The sequence below is a fragment of the Channa argus genome, chromosome 21 (assembly GCF_033026475.1).
Source record: "Channa argus isolate prfri chromosome 21, Channa argus male v1.0, whole genome shotgun sequence".
NCBI classification, from domain to species: Eukaryota; Metazoa; Chordata; class Actinopteri; order Anabantiformes; family Channidae; genus Channa; species Channa argus.
In genome coordinates, this window is record NC_090217.1 from 16131987 (window position 1) to 16151746 (window position 19760).

A 19760-nucleotide genomic window follows, 5' to 3' on the forward strand; every position below is an offset into this window, starting at 1 on the left:
CGTTAGGACTACAAACTGGAGGGCGCATGCGTCGGGATCAGTGCACATGCTTTCAAAACCGGAAGGTAAAAAGGAATTCTACTGGAGTAACTCATCCTTTCAACATATATTATCTTTGGTGTAACCATAAGCGGTTATTGCGGTCTCCCGTTCCTTCAGGACGTTGTCTCTGTTAAAGTTAAACTCGAGAGGACAGGTTATGAATTCACATTCTCCTTCAGCTGGCAGCATCCTCGCATGAGCTGGAAGAGGACGGATGTAAGTCCCTGTTTCTATTAGCATCTTTGCATTAGCTTCACGTTAAATCTGTACTGTGGCGAGCTTGTAGACACATGTCCTGTCACATTAAGGACAGTGTTAAAGCCAGACACGGCTTAATGCCTGTTGGTGATCCCAGATATTACTATAATTCATTTGTCTTGCGTGTCATTTGGAAATGTTTTAATCGTGTTAGCTAGCTAACTAATGCGGGAGGAAACGGGAAGGAGCTCGTGGCTGGTCATCCACACGTTAGTGCGAGCTCTCACACTTCTCCGTCTTCACTTGACCGGTATCAACCTCGTTCAACTTCCTAAACGTGTGTCATATTTAGACGACGTGGACTGTTATGTTTCACTTTGTTCACTTTCACGTTTTTGTTTTTTTTTATCAAACCTTTTTTAATGCAATTGCTGCGAGAGACGTTTAACCTTCCTCTTTTGGACAGACGTCTCTAACTATTCCTGTCGCGCCGATTACCCGATTCACGTGTGTTCAGTCAATCAGAAGATGGACGATGTCAATTCACTTTATGTTCCTCCACAAATCTAAGACCTGATCCAGGCAGTGAGCACAAGGTCCAGGCATATTTTGAAAACGAGCAGGACCGGGGGACCTTGAGGACCAGGGTTGAACAGATCTCTCATTCACTCAAAACCTCGCAGCTTCAGCTTCTTCTAAACGTCTTTTGTCTCTCTTCTTTTCCAACTTTCTCAAACAAATGATTACTATTAATACACAGGTAAACAGTGGCTCTCTCAGGACTCTCACTGCCTATAGGACGTAATGGTTGTCCGTGGTCGCCACTGACAGTTGAGACAGCGGGATCTAAAAGTCCTGCTTGGGACAATTTTAACAATCGTCCAGAAATTCTCCACCAAATCCTAGATGCTGTTTTTTTTGATTCCCCACGTGATCTTTATTGGATGTCTTCACATAATAGGTTTCCGTTATAGCCTCCACATGCTCATAGTTTTGACAATTTCATTAAATTACTTACAGTTTTTGCGTTGTTGCCCAGTTTTGAGGCAGTTCACTATTACATTACACTATTTCTGTATTTCTCTCTCCCTCCCTTCTTTTCTCAATCTTCTCTTTATCCATCTATGGTTTTAAAGTGTAACATCGACTGCTAAAAATCCCTAACATTTTTTTTCTCTATACCTCCTTTCTTTTCATCCTTTATGCCTCCTGTCTCTTTTCCTCTCTGCTACTACTACTAGTACTAATTGTAAGACAGTCAGTCTGGGGTGTAGTATTCGACTCAAAGTGTCTGTGTGTGATGACTCAGCACTTGTTGCTTCAGTTGAAAACACCTGTCCCCACCTTGAGTTTCCTTTTTAACAATAAAAGTTTTTATTTTTCCAAAATATAGTTCCTCATATTTAGAACCTCGGAAGGAAGTTACAGCTTCATTACTAAAACAGATTGTGATGCTGTTTATCATACTAAGGTATCAATAACATCATTGTAACCTCCCGACCCATCCTATGTTTCTTTATTAGAATTATATGTGATGACTCAGCAACTTTGTTTTCATTCCTTCTTCGGGCTTATAGCTTCAAATACACACGTGCATATACCCACGCCTTTCTCCACGTTGTGAGTTTACTTTCACAATACATTTCATTAAGTTTAAAGCCACCTGATTTAGGGCTGAAAATGTGATGGATTAAAACAGGTAATAAATAAATAAGGAAAATAATAAAATGACAAATTATAAAGTAAAACCAACAGCATATTGTCGGGATGTTGAAAAACATCAGTTTCATGAAATACTAAAATCTTCTTTATTGGTTCTGTTTTTTTTTCTCCTGTAAACTTTTTACTCTTCTTTGTTTTGTTTCAACTTCTTGTAATTTTCTTTCTTTCTTTAATCAACTGTTTCTGCTACAGCTACTTAAAAGAACGAAGTTTCCCTGAATGAACAAAAAAGGTAAAATTGTATTGTAAGTTAATGAATCTGATTCTGTATTGTCTTAAAACAACACGGTCACTGCTATTTGTGATTTTATAATTTATTTTATTTAAGTTGTATATTTAAGTTGTTGATGTCCAACTTTTGCCTGGACATATTGCAATATGTTGCAATGGAGTTCACCCAGCAAACTGCAAAGCAAACACAACTAGCACGACAAATGATAATAAAATGTGATTTGCATATTCTTGGCATGTAATTCTTGGCATGTAATGCATGCGACTTTATAGTTGCAAACCTTTTAAGTACCAGGAAGACCAAAAAAAAAGACCTGTGTCATCCTGTTCTCTCTGCACAGAACAACATTTAGCTCATCAAACTTTTCCCCAGCTGTAGATTACATGTCACCCATGTAGCTGCAAAATTTGCCAGAGAGCAAATATTTACTAAAAATCTGATCAAACATTCCTCTAAAGCTGGAAGGGTTGGAAATCCAAAGTCTCTCTTATCAGTGCAAAAATGCACAAACACACCAGTCTGGTTGTGTAAAGCAAAGCAGTTGTGGTTGAAAGGATGTCTGTCTTGTCTTTTCTGAGCAGAAAAAGGAATGAAGAAATACCAGCAAGAACAACGAGCGAGAAGAGAGTGCACATTAGATAATTGACAGTAGGAAGACATACACTGACTCAGCAATATCAGTCCTGCTCCCTCTGCCATGGAACAAGAAGAAGCAGCGACCCAGGAGGATGCAGCCTCACAGCTGATGTACAGGATAGAGCGTCAGGTCTATGATGAAGCCTTCATCCGTTCACAGCTTCTGCACAATAAAGAAAACCCCCTCACCCTCCGACAGAGGCTGGCACAGCAACTCCGGTAAGTTTGAATGGGCAATTTTTCTAGATTTATCCCAACATAAAAATGAACTATTCCTATCACATAAGTATTTATTTTTATACGCAACTCTCCAAGTAATTGCGGGGTTTGATACATACAATACAAATATGCTTGTCTTTATCTGTGTCTTCTAAAGTGTCAGTTATCCAAGTATTCAAAGATGACGAACAGACACCTTACATCTGAACCTGACTAATGTTCAGACATTTACAATTTTTTATTTATATATATTATGATTGTTTGATCAGTAAAAGTTGATTCTCCACATCTAGATGTGAAATGACAAAGTGGCCGATAGGTTTTAAGAGCGCTTTGTTTGCTTTTCTAGCAGGGTGTGTCAGGTCATTTTAAGGTTAGAGTAGCAGAACATTTTTTTTTTTAAATATGGTCACATTTCCTTCCAAGCAATGTGAAAACAGACGGGAGGAGGATAATAACATTGGCAGTTTGATTGATGGTTCAGAAGGAAAGATGGAAGTTTCTTTGCCTTGTTACAGCTGCTTTCTGCTCACAAAGAGAAGCGAGAAAAATCCCCATCAACCATCATACCAATACAAATCTTTAACATCTATCAAAAGAATAAAGAAATAATGATTAAAAAAAGATATCCAAAGATAAATATACAAGGTTTAGAATAAACAGTGATATGCAGTGTAATTATTTATGATGTGGAGAAGAAAATGGTAATAACTATGATGGAAGCGTGTTGAACATTGATATTTGTAAGTTCAATCTTGTCACATCACTGTTCTGTTCTTCTGTGATTTCTATATTTTATAATTGTATTTGTATGATAATTTATTAAGTTTACTTCCATGGGGAGCATAACTATCTTGTTGCCTTGCTAAGGATAATGTATTGTTTTTTTCAGTGTATAAAAAAAAAAAAGTGCTAACAACATATGTATAGCGGCTATTACAAAACCCAAACAACCTGGAACCTGTTCCATCTTTCTTTCTTTGGTTAAAAAGATGCCATATGAATAGTTTTTTGTTGTTGTCTTCTAAACTAAACTACTAAAAAATGCTTTTTGTTCTTACAGCTGTTCATCACAGAGGACAAAAGCAGCACTTCTGAGCTTCCTGCCCATCCTAACTTGGCTGCCGTCCTATCCCGTCAAGCAATACCTGTTTTCAGATGTGGTCTCAGGACTCAGCACAGCAGTTGTGCAGCTCCCTCAAGGTCCGTCCCAGCAGCCCGAGCTGCCCAGTGTTCTGTCCAGTGAACTTGAGCTATGCTAGTAATCTGAAATGACTTGGGGGGGTTAACTAGTGGTTACGGACCAGCTGCCACTTCCCGTGGTGCTGCTGCTGACTTCATGCCGTCTTTGTTTTTGTATCACTGTAGCTATTAGGTTGTGATGCCAGAACTCTCTGTTGACATAACAGTCGATTTCCATCTCCCGCTCCGTCTCTCCCCAGGTCTAGCTTACGCTCTTCTTGCTGCTGTGCCTCCGGTTTATGGTCTGTACTCATCATTCTACCCAGTTCTGCTCTACACGTTCTTTGGAACGTCCAGACATGTATCAGTAGGTGAGAAACCTAAAGCTTCTTTTAGAGGCTTTGCTTGTGAGACTATACATTTCCTCCTACAAGCTGTGGCCGGTGTAACCATCTGTTTTCACCTTGCTTCCAATGGTTCTCTCTGTTTGTATGAAGGAAGTTTGTAATCTTGGTTGACATATGACATCATCTGGAGGATTTTGTTTCAGGTAGAAAATACTGTAATAAAGGGTAAACAGAGGAAAGTTTAAAACATACACCCCCTCAAAGTAGAGCGATATTGAAAATGAGGAACGCAATTAAAATAAATGTTGCTCTTCAGTCTAGTAAGTTAATAAAGGTAACTAGGGGTCATGGGAGTATAAAATTGCAGTGTTCGCTGAGAGTTAGATAATGATGTGTTCTCTAGCCTTGTTCTCCTGCTTGCTAACTGCCGTAGAAAGTAAGATCGTTAGCTTGGCATGATAACTGTTGCTGTTTAAATTAGAACATAAATAATTTAAAGTTTAAATCATTTCTGTACCAGTAAGTATTATATTACTCTTTCAAAATGGCTTAGTGGATATATGACTTAATCTGGACCTTGTTTCAAAAGAGGACAGAGGACGGACAAGAGGACAAAGCTCAACAGACCTGCCTTGTTTGCTTATTAGTTGGTGTGCTGTAATTTCACAATGGCTGTTCAGGGAAGTGCTATAGTAAAGTCGTTATCATATTTATGTCTAGATGACATCATAAAATTATGAAATCACTTTTGTATTTCCCCGATCATATTTTAAATACTGTATTTCTAGGAAAACGTTTTGGTAGTCCAACCTCATGCTTTTGATTTATTTATAAAAAAAATAAAATCAAATCTACAATTGATAGAATTGTGTTTAAAAGTTATTTTGCTCAATTTTTTATTTTCAGCAGAGTAATGGGGTTTCCAGATGTCCTTTGCTGCCATTTGATCGGCTCAAAATGCCAACTGCGTCTGCCTCCCACCCCACCCCGCCCCCCCCAACGAGGGTAAAAGCATTCCTGTAGGATTCAGTTAGCTGGATTCACAAGTTCCCATACTGATGAAATTGTCTTCAATATGACACGTGGAAATTATTCATGTGATTACAGTGTCCTAAGATGGCACAGGCAGTTAGGATTGTGAAATTTCATTGACCCCACCCTCTGACATTCACCCACCCTGCTGCTTTCTTTCTTTAGAAACTGCTCCAAGCCCTCTCAAATGTCAACTGGATCCTATGAGCCCATCTGAGAAATGGGTATAATAAATTACACTTGCTCAACCTTTTGAAACAAAAGATCTAATCTAAACAGGCAACGGATATACAACCGGAATCTTTGGTTGCTTTTTAAAATGGCTTCTGACAGTGTGAACAAATAGCTGGACTGCTGTTTAATTTCTAAACAACATGGCACCAAGTGTCATTCTCTGCCTGACCCCGCTTTTCCACTAAACATGACAATACTGTACAGAACCAAGCTTGGGCATCAGTACGACTAAAGTAAAATATGCTCGTGCTTTAGACAACGTAATAGACAGAGGATTGTGGTGTTTGTTTGGGTCAGACTGTGTGTCTGGGTGACTGATAAGATGAGATGTTTTTTTTTTTATAATGTTTTTAATGCAAAGCCACTTTTGATTTACTTTCTTTCTTTCTTTCTTTTTTTTTTTAAAGAAGATGTTTTAGTGTGCTCTCTGTAGCTTCATTTGACTTGAGCTGCAAGATTGTGTAATTGAAGTTATCCCACCTCCTGTCACCCATATGGCTACAGCCTGTGAATATACAGCCCTGTAATAATTAGCTCTTCCCAAATTGTGGCCTAAAAGCAGGTTGCTATGGAGATGGCGATCCTTTAACTTGTGGCAGACAAGAAGAGGCGATTAATGGTGCTGGGCAACGTGGCTTTTTTTAATTCAAAGGGACGGGTCACATGACGGTGCAATCCTAAACCACCACACACAGTTTAGGTGCGAGATTTCCCGGTTGAAGCTGACATGATGATACTAAGTTAACATTTTTTGTGTGTGTGTGAACTTCAGGTACCTTTGCAGTCATAAGCCTGATGATTGGGGGTGTTGCTGTAAGGGAAGCTCCAGACTCGCTTTTTTATCTCCCGCCTGCAAATGGATCTAACAATACGGCATGCATAGATGAGGAGGCTCGTGATGCCAGGAGGGTCCAGGTGGCTGTAGTGCTCACGACACTGGTGGGAATCATCCAGGTCAGTCTCAAAACAAGCAGCACACTCCATGTGCGACTGAAATCTACTGTTTTGGTTCGTCTGCCTTCAACCCCCATAGAGTAGCTGTACAACAACAGTAAAGTGATACAGCTTGGTAAAATCTCACGCTCAAAAATCACTGTTTACCCAAAGTAGCAGGAGCTCAGAGTCACTGTTGATGTATCAACAGCTAGAGTCACTCGTTTATATCTACTCACCTCTTTCTTACTGCTTTCTTTCCTTCCTTTCAGATTCTCCTAGGTCTTCTCAGGTTTGGCTTTGTGGCAATCTACCTCGCAGAGCCCCTGGTGCGAGGCTTCACCACAGCAGCATCTATGCATGTAGTCATCTCCCAGCTAAAGTACCTGCTTGGAGTGAAGACTCAACGTTTTAGTGGGCCCCTCTCTGCTATTTATGTAAGTTTAATTGCTTCCTGGAGGGTTTTTTTGCAGCTCACTTGTGTCACAAATGGTCTCACTGTCCTGCTTTTCACGCCCTCAGAGTGTCAAGGCAGTGTTGAGTGACATCACCAGCACCAACGTGACCACTCTCATCGTGGGCCTTGTGTGTCTTGTCTTCCTGTATGGGATCAAGCTTCTTAATGAGCGTTACAAAAAGAAACTGCCCGTTCCCATTCCTGGAGAGATTATCGTGGTCATTGTGTCCACCAGTATCTCGTATGCCATGACGCTGTCAGAAAACTACAAGGTGGATGTGGTGGGGAAGATACCAACAGGGTAAGTTGATTCTAGAAAGCCGTTGGGTTTAGAGAGCTTTTTTTCAGTCCGATTGGGGAAATCTGAATATACTAATGGCAAACTATTATTCAGATATCTTCATTTTATTATTATTACAAGTGTTTTCTTATATGTTGTCAGGCTTCGCCCGCCTGCTGCCCCAGATTTCTCTCTGCTACCCAATTTGGTAACGGACTCCTTCGCTGTGGCAATTGTAGGATTCTCAATGGACATCTCACTCGCCAAGATCTTTGCTCTGAAACATGGCTACAGTGTGGATGGCAACCAGGTGAGATTAGGAATCTGAGATGCTGCTGCCAAGGTACATGTCCAAGCACAATAATCACTGTCATGGATTAATATGTTTGCATGCATCGAGGTTACCACATTGACTTTTTACAGAAGACATAAAAAGAAAAAAACACTTACTTATGTCGTCAAGACCAGAGAAGCCAGATTGCACTTAAAGGAAGACATTTGCAGAATACAAACTTGAGACCAGGGAAGTGTGGTTCAAATAATATTCTTTGAAAAAGCACTTACTGCTTTATGTACACACAAAGTCTGACTGAAACTGACCCTAGTTAAGGGTAAATCCAGTCCATGTAAACATATTCTCAGCTTACCTGCATTACTCTGAGTCCCAGGTGAGTGTAACTATCTCAGCTGCTAGAAATCAGAGATCTAGTGGTTTTATATATATTTTATTTGTTTTGACTCATGCTGCCCAATGAAAGAGAAACCAGAGAATTGAAAGACAATCCCAATCAGGGTGAGGTCAAATAAAACATCAGAGATTTTATTGTAATACTCCATTATGCAGTATCTTAGTATCTGCTTGTTGTCTGTAGTTACTGTTTGGGACACTGGGCTGCCTGCACATGAGACGTCACGGTAACCTTGACGGAGCATGATTTACCGATTCTGCGCTTAATGATATAACTTACTTTCTCTGGGGTTTGTTTAGAGTTAATTATGGTTTGCTCTGAATTCTACATTGTCAGCATCTGCCCCTCCCCCCCCCCCTGTCCTCCATAAAACTGTAGACTCTTCAGATCATTTTGTGGAGTTGTGTTCTTTCCCTAACTGAAGCTGCAGAACAGGATCCCACTTTGATCCTGCTAATATATCTGATGAGTTCTAACTTCTTCTGCTCTCAGGAGCTCATCGCCCTTGGCCTATGTAACTTCATCAGCTCTTTTTTCCAAACCTTCACCATTACTGGCTCTATGTCAAGAAGCCTGGTCCAGGAGAGCACTGGAGGAAAAACACAGGTAACATGCATTTCCACTTCAGGAGCCATTACACTATTGAACTGGTTTTAATTGGTGCTATAAAGCCATAACTACAATAGGAGGAAATGTTGACCGTTGTGTGTGTGTGTGTGTTAAGATCGCCGGGCTGGTGGCGTCTCTCGTGGTACTGCTGGTGGTGGTGGCCATTGGATTTGTCTTTACGCCGCTCCCTCAGGTGGGTAAAAATGGAGCTGATGACGCAGACCCCTGCCTGTCACCCCGGCCCACAATTTGGAGCTGTTAATACTTTTAATGAAGACGCATCTTAGCCTGCTGAACACACAAAGGCTGGACAGCTCCACTGATACAGAATTGAATCAAACACATGAGCTTGTTAATGCTACACTAATGCGATTACAAGCCTGTCAGGCATCTCTAATACCTTTCTGTATTTCTTTTCCTTTTTGTATGTTTGTCAGACTGTGCTGGCTGCCATTGTCATGGTCAACCTGATGGGGATGTTCAGACAGTTCAGAGACATTCCTACTCTGTGGAAGACCAGTAAGATTGAACTGGTCAGTTTATCATCTCTTAGTCAACCTAAAACAAATAAAAAATGCCACTGCACTTCCTCAGCTTGCCTTTCTGAAAACCTAAAGATGCCAAATGAGCAGGGTCTTGTACTTACTCATCATGGAGCTTCGGTCTTTTTTTCCTCTTGTGATCTCCTGTTCCACCTGCTAGTTAATGACAGGGTTCTTTAATCTCTCATAGGAAGAAAAAGAAGTAGTGAAGTAGTTTTTTTTATCTTTCCTTTGTGTTACAATACATCGTGTTTATTTCCTCTCTCAGGCCGTCTGGCTTGTAGCCTTTATAGCGTCAGTGCTGCTGGGCCTGGATTACGGCCTCCTGGTGGCCATTGCATTCGCTATACTGACAGTTGTCTACAGAACACAGAGGTACAGTATCTTGGTTTCACCCTGTTTAACTTTGTTGCCATTATATTTTTATACCCCACATTTGCTGTTTAAACCTAATGTCAAATACAATATCATAACCAATGTAAATACATGTGTGTAAACAGTTGCATGCTTTTGATTGAGTTATGAAAAAGAGTTCTTCTGACTTGTGTCTTACAGCCCTAAAAATGTTGTTTTGGGACATGTACCTGGTACAGGGCTGTACTGTGATGTGGATGAGTATGAAGAGGTGAGTTTGTAAAAAAATACTTCAGTCTAAACCCAAGATAAACTTTTCCCACCACGTCCTTCGGTTTAAAGTCTGAACGTTTGTTCCCAGGCAGCTGAATATGAGGGGATTAAGATTTTCCACTCCAACACTTCAATCTACTTTGCCAACAGTGACTTGTATGTTAATGCCCTCAAGGAGAAGGTAATCCTATCCTGTGTGTGTCTGTGTGTGTGTGTGTGTGTGTGTTGCATCTACAGAGGAAAGAATGATGCTTTTAATTGGTTTAGTCTCGTCTAATATTGGCTAATATTATTAGTAATGAATACTAATATGTATTATTTATCACTGCCATTGCCTAGACAAATGTAATTATGGATGTGAAAATATTTTGGTGGCATATATACTGTAGAGCAAATAGTCCTAAGGATAAACCTGCTAAAGTGTGGTTTATATACATTTAGCATTTAAGAGGAAACACATTTTAAGATACAAATTGTTTGTTTCCCAATAACTCTGATCAGGACATGTTGAGAAACCATTAGCCTATGTATGTCTATTAATTACAAACAATTTTGATCTGGAGTAAAAAAAAAAGTGTATGACATAAAATTAATGATAAAATAAAAAAAAAAATAATGCAGACCTTCAAACACACACATGGACACATCTACCTCACGCAATTGCACATGCAGGTTTAGTGTTCAGGCAACAGCATGAATGCTGATCATGGTTTTAACTCTTTACTCATGGTTGCCCTTATTTCAAAATAAGTATTTTTAAATTATATGTAAAGGGGATGCAAACTAATAACAATGCACATGTTCCTTTATCGTCAGAAGTAGCAAAAATGGTCAAGGAATGCATAAAAAGGTTGTAGTAAAGTAATGAAAATTATATTAGTGCAAAAGTTTGCACTTAATTAAAAATGACCTTATCATTCTTTTTAAAGAAATATACATTTTCTTCGTTGAAAGTGCAATAAATATGTTGCATTTTTGACATATCAAAATAAGAGAATGTAAACTTGTTCAACCAACTTTTAGCTTAATAGCATCATAGAATAGTGGATGTTTCATATTTAAAGGACTGTTTGCATATTTTGGAAATATATTTATTTGATGACTAAATCAGTGCTACTTGCTCTACTGCTTTTCTTGTAACATAAAGAAATGGGACTGGGGTGAAAGATTAATATTTTGCTAATTGACTTGAAGTAGTCACAGTATTTCCAGGCTGTTGACTTGAACAGGGAAAGATGTTGCTATAAGCAGTTGTCATGCATTAGACTGAAAAAGCAAAATTTGCATTGCAGTGAATTTTACTGTTGCTGAACATTTCACAGTTTTGAGACTATTTTTAGTAAAACATGTCAGAGATTTAAATGTTAGAAATGCATGATTTAAAAAAAATTTAAAAAAATGCTTATTGCTATAAGTCCATTAACCTGTTAAAGCAAAGTCAGTCAACATATTTTGTGTGATCAGGCTAAAACTCTTCAGTGTCTTCTTTTGATTAGCCGGTGACTCTTGTTAATTACTTTACAGACAGGAGTAAGCCCTGAAAAACTGCAAGCTGCCAGGAAAGCTCAAGAAAAACGGAAGGTGAAGGAGAAGGCAAACGCTGAGCACAACTCAGAAATAAAGATTTGTGTCAAGGTGAGTTCTCCTTTCCTTTGTTCTCTCCATGATACCATCTGTCAGCTTTGGAGGTGAACAGTGTCTTGTGAAGGCAGTGACCCCTGGAACTCAAAGTTAACAACTGCACCAAATCATAATTTACAAACGTCTTGTTTGGGCAGCTTACATAATGTTACTAACTCACAATGGAAGCTTTGCTATATTCTCTGAGCTTATGTCCAAATAAAAGCTTCTAAATATGTCATCACTTTCTCTAGCTGTAGCCTGCCTTCTTTAGTCACTGGTCTGAATGATACTGTTTGGGTTTTCTCTATATATCTTTACAGTCTTGGCTTAATTATGTAACGTGCATTATAATATATAAAGTTACAGTTACATTGAAATTGATTTGAATTGGGTATAGACACAATAGCCACTAAAATATCAGCTTCTGAATGTGTTTTAAATTGGCATTCAGCTCATTTCTTGATCCCTTTGTACTCCTACTTATATGTTTAATGTATCAGGCTCAGTGTGAACCACTTAAAGGGGGAAAAACACGTCCAACTGTAACCTGTTTCTGTGTCTAAGTGTGCAGAACCGGAATGTTGGCTACATAAGCAGGACCATAGCAACCACTTTAATGGTTATACTACCTAGATCCCGACTAACGATCATTAAATGGCTCACTATTGCAAAATACGGGTGTAAGGTAAGGATTTACTGCAGGACTGTTGGATTAGACTGAGTTAATTTTAGCTCGATCTAAACAAACAACTGAATGTGGATTCACTGATTCAGTAATATTAAATGTAAAATGTAAAGAATTCTGACTTGAATCGCCTTCACTGATCCCTGTCTTCCTTTGTGTGGGGACTGCAGTTTCAGTGTCCACCAGAACTTGTTCTGTTTTTTAAGATGTACAGCACATTAGGTTTAACTCACAGCTTAACGGCCTTAACTTTACAGTGGGGATGTGACGCTGATGTGTGAGTATACTTGAGTAGTATACTGATCAGCTACAGCATTAACACTATTGGACAAGGGGTCAGCCCTGAATTCTGTGCCTTCTTTAGAGGAACATTTATTTTATCCAACTCATAAATACCATTGATGAAGTGCTGACATTTTGTTGACATTATAAAAATGTTTGACTCCGGCTTCCCCGTGTTTTAGTATTATAAAATGTGCATAAATAACCTGTTGTGTATCACTTAGTGTTTCAGCCCAAGATACTAAAAGATCTGCTTATTTGATTGGTTCTTGTACAAAAAGCAGGGAGTAACCGAGGAGGTTTTGCCATATAATAACATAGTGGAGGAGAAGAAGAAGAAGAAGAAAAAGAAGAACAGCCACTTGGAGGACAAGCATTACAAGGCAGACTCGGAGGAGGCCATCTTCATCGAACCTCTCAGCACTGTCCACTCCATCATTCTGGACTGGACGTCTGTCAACTTCATTGACTCTGTGGGAGCCAAAGCCATCAAACAGGTCTTTCTTTTTATTCAGTATTAGGTTTGCTACAACATGGAGGGTTATGAGGAGAATGTGTACAGCAAGTCAAAAAGAAACAGGCGTAAAATTCAAGCTCTTTTCAATTTTTATGCTGCTAATTTGTAGCTGTAAAACTTCTTGTGTCCTTTTCAGTCAGTGTGTATCTCTTTCTGCAGCTTATTAAAGAATATGCAGGTGTGGATGTGCGGGTGGTCATAGCTGGCTTCAGCAGTAAGTAATCAGGATTTTTTATTTATTTATTTTTTCAGGTTAAATGATACTGTAATTTTATTAGTGACTGGAATGTGGTCAATTTTTATTTACATTTTCTCGTAGCTTTTGCCTGTGGGGTTTAATCAGCTTAATATAAAGAGATGCTCCTACACACAGCAGTAAATGCACAGTTTGGTCAGACAATTTATTTATCTCTGCTTTAATTTATAAGGAACCCTATTGGCTGAGCTGGATACCCTACAGTTCTTCACTGGGGTCATGACCACAGACATGGTGTTCCCCACAGTCCATGATGCTGTCCTGCACTGTCAACACTCAAATTCTCGTCCAGCAGCTGCTCCAACCAGTGAAACAACCTGACAGGAGGTGACACATGTATCCAACAAAAAAAAATCATAGCAGGAGCTGTTTGACCTGGACATCAGATTTGTGAGATCCCACAAACTGATTAAAGAAACTTGTCTCTGTGGTCGTTCCGGCATCACACTAACTGTTCAGACTGCTGACAACCTTGTTACATTTGAAGTGCCCAAACCAGCAAGATATATATATATTTTTTTTCTTTCAATCAGAAATCAGGATTGAGTTCCCAGGTGACATTCCTACAGCCTTATTCCTGAATGGCCTTTTAAAAGATGAATTTTTTTTAAGCTGCACTTAATATATTTTTGTAGTTAAAAGTATAAATTAAATTATGCTGTTGCTGTGATATCTGTGAGTCCAGCTTGTGTTAGAAACTTGTAAAACTGACCAGACACTGTTTATCATGCTGGCATCAAATGTTTAGATACTTGAGAAGTCGTCCTGGTAGATGTATGTTTTTTAGCTGTATTTCTGTGTTTCTATTTATAGTTGAGTGAAAACGGTTGCATCCCCTTTTATTAACATGGAAAGAGTAAAGCATTTTGTTTTTTAAATCAACGTTTATGCACATTTAATACAAATGTTCTTACATTAGAAGTAACAAAAGGTCACGGAGTCTATAAAAAAAAAGGTTTTAGTTTAATAAAAAAAAATTATGAATACAAAACTTTGCATTGTCTTTGATAAATCATCTAGGTAATAAACTTTAAAGATGAGAATCCTGATTTTACATATTAAAGAGAAAAGACTGTTAACACTTAATGCTTGAAAAGTGGCACCAGGTGTACAACATTTCAAATTTACAAGTGCAAGATACTTCAAAAAGAATCAAGTCAATGTTGTATTACGGCCTTTCCCATCTCCAGACTCGAAAATCATTGAAAACCTATTGATACATTTTAAGAAAGCTGTACAGTTATGTCATAAAATTGCACCTAAGGGGATGCCAGCACTGCTCAGAGGGGTCCCAGAGGTTGAATAAGGTTAAAAAGGCAATGACAGGACACAACTATCAGAAGGCAGTTCATAAAGGGGACTGCAAACTGCTGCATCCTAAATGTATTTTAAGATAGTGTTTATAAATTCCTTGACCATTTTTTGCAACGTTTGCAAGCTGAATGTGCACTAAATATTTGAATATTATAAAACAAGGGGCTGTAAAGTTTTGTACTCAAGTTTCAACCGGCAAGAACGACCATTGCCGTTCATTTTCTGGTAGCAAGTTTGTTACAGTACATTTGCACTGTTGTATTATTACTCATATGCTGCCAGTTGCAATTATACCTCTTTTAGTTATAGCTAAACGTTATGCCGTCACTGTAAAAACACAGAATGCCTTCAAAGTTCCTGTCTGGTTATTTTACAACCTTAACCACAAAACAAAGCACTCAAATTTTTAATCTTTATTTTCAAGCAAACAAGACACTTTTTTTTTTTTTTACTCCTTAACAGTAAAATGCCAAAAATGGACACATACACACATATATGCTCAGTTGTAGGTCATGTATCTAGGGGTGGCACTGAACTTTGCGTAGGACTTGATGACCTTGTTAACGGCCTCCAGGAAGTCCTTCTCTGTGGCGATCTTCCTGCGAGCTCTGATGGCAAACATGCCTGCCTCTGTGCACACGCTGCGGATCTCAGCACCTGGCAAGAAACATCACATTTTGCTTAGACAGCACAGGAAGTTCCTCTTTCCGAACAGAAAATGTTGTTCATCACGGAATACTACTGGACATTCTTAGCTGTTGGCTGAGCTACATCCTCCCAACACTTTTCAGTCTTAAGTATATTCAAACTAGCAGTTCTAAAGCCATTTTTAACTAAAAACTCATGTCATGAATCAATTATTCACACCAGTGTTTTTTTTTTTTTAGTAAATTAACATTTTTAGGTTTATTTTAGTTTTATCTATTCTTATTAACTATAAAAAGAAAAAGGTTCCATTTTCAAATGTCATCTTTCACATAGTTCAATGTTTGGACTGTGTAAAGGACTGTGTTACTTAAAATGTGCAACTTGGTCTAGTTACACTCTGAATCCGTTCTCTCTGCTCGGTCCCTGCTCAAATACAGCTTTGCTTCGCTCTTTATACTCGAGATAGTGGTAGATGTCAAATTACAATAAATAATACTCCAGAACTTACTAATCAAGCAGATATTGTTGCTGTTCTGAATGGTTCATGAAAGCTGAGCAAGTGAATCTTTAATTGTTGGGGCGTCAATTTTTAAAACCATTGCACACTGTAGCTTTAACTGATCTGTGACTGACTAAAGGAGTTGTAACTAAATAAATTTGTCTTAAATAAGACTTTATTACAATCCTCAGATTCAAGGTTTTTAGAAATGGTCTAAATTACAATTACAGATGCTGAGTTAGTTATTTTATTACACAAAAGCAAAAAGTCAAAACTGTCTTTTCTTTGCAAGAAGAATGTTTGTCTTTTCTAAGCGGACAGAACCTTACACTGTTGTCTTTCATCAACTTTCCAGGGGGCAATAAAAACAGGTTTTTTTTCTTGAACAGTGACAGTATTGTGTTGGAGTGCACCCTTGTGGTCTACATCAGTACTACATTAGTGAACAACTGGTACCTCCGACATAGACTGGCTGGGGTTAATAACAAGAAACTTTTCAAATGCTTTACAATGTCCCTATTAATGATCCCCGGATGGTTGCGTTTATAACAAGGAGCAACGGGGCAATTCAAAAAAAACAATTATTTAGACACCGATGCAAAAAGGGTTTTTCAGTAGATGAAGAGTGGAGGTTTTACCTGTACTGTTGGGACAGAGGCGAGCCAGCAGCTCAAAACGAATGTCTCTCTCCACACTCATAGAGCGGGCATGGATCTTGAATATGTGTGTGCGACCCTGGAATAAAAAAAAATGAAAAGTAGAAGGGGGTCAGAGGTGATGCAATTTCATGATTTACAGGCATGGATTGATTATGCCCCAATAATCCTCACTAGAACAATCCTCAGTTCTTCTTCAGGAGTAAATAATTCACAGAAGCTCTGAAAAAAGCAGAAATATTGGTATCCCTTCAAGGATTGGTGACAAAATGGAGTGTTGTGAAGTTTCAAACAGACTGTCTCCAATCTCTGGATGTGAAAAAAGTGAGCCCAGATTTATCAGGAGATGGTTTGAATGGTGGAAGTGATCTAGAAATCCTTCAAAACAGACACAAGGTGAGCTCTGAGACAGGACATCCTGAATTCAGGTGGGCTCCATGGAAGAAAGAACATACTGAATGGCCTGCTACAAGTGAGAATTTATAACAAGCCTGATAGTGGTGCTAAATGCTACTATGAACTATTAGGTTGAGGGTACTATTATTTTACTATGTAATTTTTTTGCATTATTTAAATAAAAGAAAAGAGGCAACAACCATCTGTCAGAAACAAATAGTAGATGCCAATTCAATTACTTTTTTCAATTTCAGCTTATTTTAGAGACAGCTGCGTTTTATCTTTTTGTAAATGGATGGACACCAACTCTTTTAACAACATTCATGTACAGTTCAGGGATTTTTGTCTTATTATGATTCAGGTCACCTCCAGGTCAGGCAGGCTGAACTCAATTTTTCTGTCCAGACGTCCAGGTCTCATCAGGGCTGGGTCCAGTGTGTCCGGTCTGTTGGTGGCCATCAGAACTTTGATGTTGCCACGGGGGTCAAAGCCATCCAGTTGGTTGATGAGCTCCAGCATGGTCCTCTGGACCTCATTGTCTCCCCCTGCACCGTCATCGAAACGAGCACCTGGAGGTTTTAAAACACATGGTTTAGTGTTTATAGGGAAGACAACCACTTCTCTCAGCTTCTCTATGCATTAGACTTCAGAAAAAAATATTTTGTGATAGGATGAAAGTAAAAATTGTACAGAAAAGCGAATTGTAACACAATAAAATTGGACATGGGGGCAAGCTTTACCTCCAATAGCATCAATTTCATCAAAGAAGATCAGACAGGCCTTCTTAGTCCTGGCCATCTCAAACAGCTCACGCACCATCCTGGCTCCCTCTCCCACATACTTCTGCACAAGCTCAGAGCCGATGACTCGGATAAAGCAGGCATCTGTCCTGTTAGCTACAGCACGAGCACACAGGGTCTTTCCTGTGCCAGGGGGCCCGAACAACAGAACACCTTTTGGAGGCTCAATACCCAGATTGACAAACCTCTCAGGCTGCGAGAAAAAAACAAAACAATGATGTCAGGATTAAGGAGTGTGTAGTGTCCTAATCAAGAATATGAGGAAGAACACTCACGTGAAGCAGGGGGGTCTCAACCACTTCTCTCAGCTTCTCTATCTGCTCCTTACATCCGCCAACATCGCTATATGTCACATCGGGCTTCTCTTCAACCTACAGTAAAACATGTCAATAAATTGTAGTTAAAACTAATAAAAAAAAATCTTTTACAGACTAATACTCATAAAACCTTCACAAGACTTTATTACGAATTAACAAGCTCAAACGTTGCGTATTTTCGCAAGTCCACCACTGCTTTTATACCTGCATCATGGTTACAGTGGGGTCAATCTTGGGAGGCAGGGGAATGTGAATCTGATACTTGTTTCTGTCAACACTGGAAAAACAGAAAGAGCCAGTAAATACAGTAGATTATTTTACCAAAATTCTGATTAAAGATATTTCTGATGATATTCAATCCTTTTAAATAATATGCCTGCCTCACCCAACTCTCATGCCCTCCTCTATGTCAGTTGGTGCCACCTGGTCGCTTAAGTCCACCACAAACTTGGCAAACTGTTTGACATTGATGATGTATTTTGGGTCCTCAGAGTCTGCGTTGATTATCTTGGTGCATCTGTATTCAATTTAAAAAAAAAAAAGATTGTTTAAATCCATAGTCACAGACTCATGTACTACCTCATAATGGAATTATTTGCCACGTTATAAATGTTTAGCTAAGAAAACAGGATTGATTTAGTAACTATCCCTCAGTCTGCTTTACCTTGCCACCTGTAGTGGCTGCTCACTTTGCAGAGTCTGTTTGTCAGCAGCCAAATCCCACAGAGCTGGTGGGGCCAGGCCAGTGTCTGATTCCTTGATGCCTAAAAAAAAAAACAAAAACAGCAGAGACTTAAACAAAAAGGTGGCATCCAGTCATGACATCTGAAGTCAGTGGGTTTCTGGGAATATAGCAATACATTTCCAACCAAATATGCCACTGTTGTCATTTATCACTCACCTGTCAGCTCATTGATCTTTTTGAGTAACTGCTGGATGTCATCTTCCACTTGTTTGATCTGCCTAGAGTAGGTACTTTGGCCCTGGAAATAAGCAGTGAATAATTGAAACATAAGTTTATTATTAGTGCAAATGTGACAAATTCAGCATCACAATTAGTGCATAGCTTTCTACGGCATTACTTACATAAGTTTTCAGCAGAGCAATGTCCCCTTCGTCCAAAGCTGTAATGAACATAAAAACATTAATTACAGTGTCGATGGGCCGCTAGCATTGTTGTTGAACTGAGCGGTGCCGGCAAAGTCATGCACACATACAAATATAAGCTATATAATATTTCACTTTTCACCACAAACATTGTAAAGATTGCGTTTAACCTACAACAATTATATTAGTCAGTGGTTGACAGGTTAACTAACGAGCTAAGCTAAGGTTAGCTAAGTAGCTAATATCTACTTTCCTTTACACCCAAACATTTGGCGATTTTTAAAAAATCCAATTGCAATTTTAGATATACCTCTGATAGTTGAATCGTCCTTCTCCTCCTCCTTTATCTTTCTTTGGTCGTCTCCCAAATAGTCCGGCATATTTAATATAGATACGTGTTTCTGACAAAAACGACCGAGGTGCTTCGCCAACTAAACTATACAATTACACAGCAGCTTTGCGTTTCCTGTGGCTTCCGCCGCACTACGCTATTCACCGGAAATACATGTCGGGATTTAATTGAGGTCGTACCTTCCACAAAATCTTTGCAGAATATATAGGGTACCCTTACAAGTAAACATTTCCAAGATATATATTGGATAGGTGTTGCGATGCTTAAATTACAATAACCAGTTTACGTTGAAAACGCAGTTTATAATAAAACGTCTAGTATGGAAAC

At 38.9% G+C, this 19760-nt stretch overlaps 2 protein-coding genes across 3 annotated transcripts; one reads left to right on the top strand and one right to left on the bottom strand.

Annotated features, from left to right (window-relative positions):
- The first annotated feature begins 96 nt into the window (after nucleotides 1-96).
- On the top strand, nucleotides 97-15995 carry slc26a5 (solute carrier family 26 member 5). 2 transcript variants are annotated; one of them, XM_067489681.1, is made up of 19 exons: nucleotides 97-258; nucleotides 2155-2194; nucleotides 2776-3049; nucleotides 4113-4252; nucleotides 4492-4602; nucleotides 6617-6798; nucleotides 7050-7214; nucleotides 7300-7535; nucleotides 7677-7824; nucleotides 8696-8809; nucleotides 8928-9005; nucleotides 9250-9345; nucleotides 9623-9729; nucleotides 9910-9979; nucleotides 10070-10162; nucleotides 11506-11616; nucleotides 12853-13068; nucleotides 13248-13302; nucleotides 13517-15995. In XM_067489681.1, exons 3-19 carry the CDS (start codon nucleotides 2892-2894, stop codon nucleotides 13663-13665), a joined length of 2229 nt encoding a protein of 742 aa, XP_067345782.1. In that variant the 5' UTR covers nucleotides 97-258; nucleotides 2155-2194; nucleotides 2776-2891; the 3' UTR covers nucleotides 13666-15995. The 2 variants fall into 2 exon arrangements, with proteins under 2 accessions (XP_067345782.1, XP_067345783.1); XM_067489682.1 differs by having other exon boundaries at nucleotides 13225-13302; nucleotides 13517-13658.
- psmc2 (proteasome 26S subunit, ATPase 2) lies at nucleotides 15057-19561 on the bottom strand. The gene is made up of 11 exons (XM_067489687.1): nucleotides 19392-19561; nucleotides 19061-19098; nucleotides 18876-18957; nucleotides 18639-18738; nucleotides 18360-18491; nucleotides 18179-18251; nucleotides 17933-18028; nucleotides 17598-17850; nucleotides 17224-17426; nucleotides 16444-16540; nucleotides 15057-15315 (listed from the first exon to the last, which is right to left on the bottom strand). Exons 1-11 carry the CDS (start codon nucleotides 19459-19461, stop codon nucleotides 15158-15160), a joined length of 1302 nt encoding a protein of 433 aa, XP_067345788.1. The 5' UTR covers nucleotides 19462-19561; the 3' UTR covers nucleotides 15057-15157.
- Between the last annotated feature and the right edge of the window lie 199 nt (nucleotides 19562-19760).

Coding starts and splice junctions, on each gene's coding strand:
- psmc2 (XM_067489687.1), bottom strand. CDS start 19,461: ATGCCGGACTATTTGGGAGACGACCAAAGAAAGATAAAGGAGGAGGAG. Junction 18,958..19,060: donor TTGCTCTGCTGAAAACTTAT/GTAAGTAATGCC, acceptor GCTTATTTCCAG/GGCCAAAGTACCTACTCTAG. Junction 16,541..17,223: donor TCAGCCTGCCTGACCTGGAG/GTGACCTGAATC, acceptor TTTTTATTCCAG/GGTCGCACACACATATTCAA.
- slc26a5 (XM_067489681.1), top strand. CDS start 2,892: ATGGAACAAGAAGAAGCAGCGACCCAGGAGGATGCAGCCTCACAGCTG. Junction 6,799..7,049: donor CACTGGTGGGAATCATCCAG/GTCAGTCTCAAA, acceptor CCTTCCTTTCAG/ATTCTCCTAGGTCTTCTCAG. Junction 10,163..11,505: donor TTAATGCCCTCAAGGAGAAG/GTAATCCTATCC, acceptor ATTACTTTACAG/ACAGGAGTAAGCCCTGAAAA.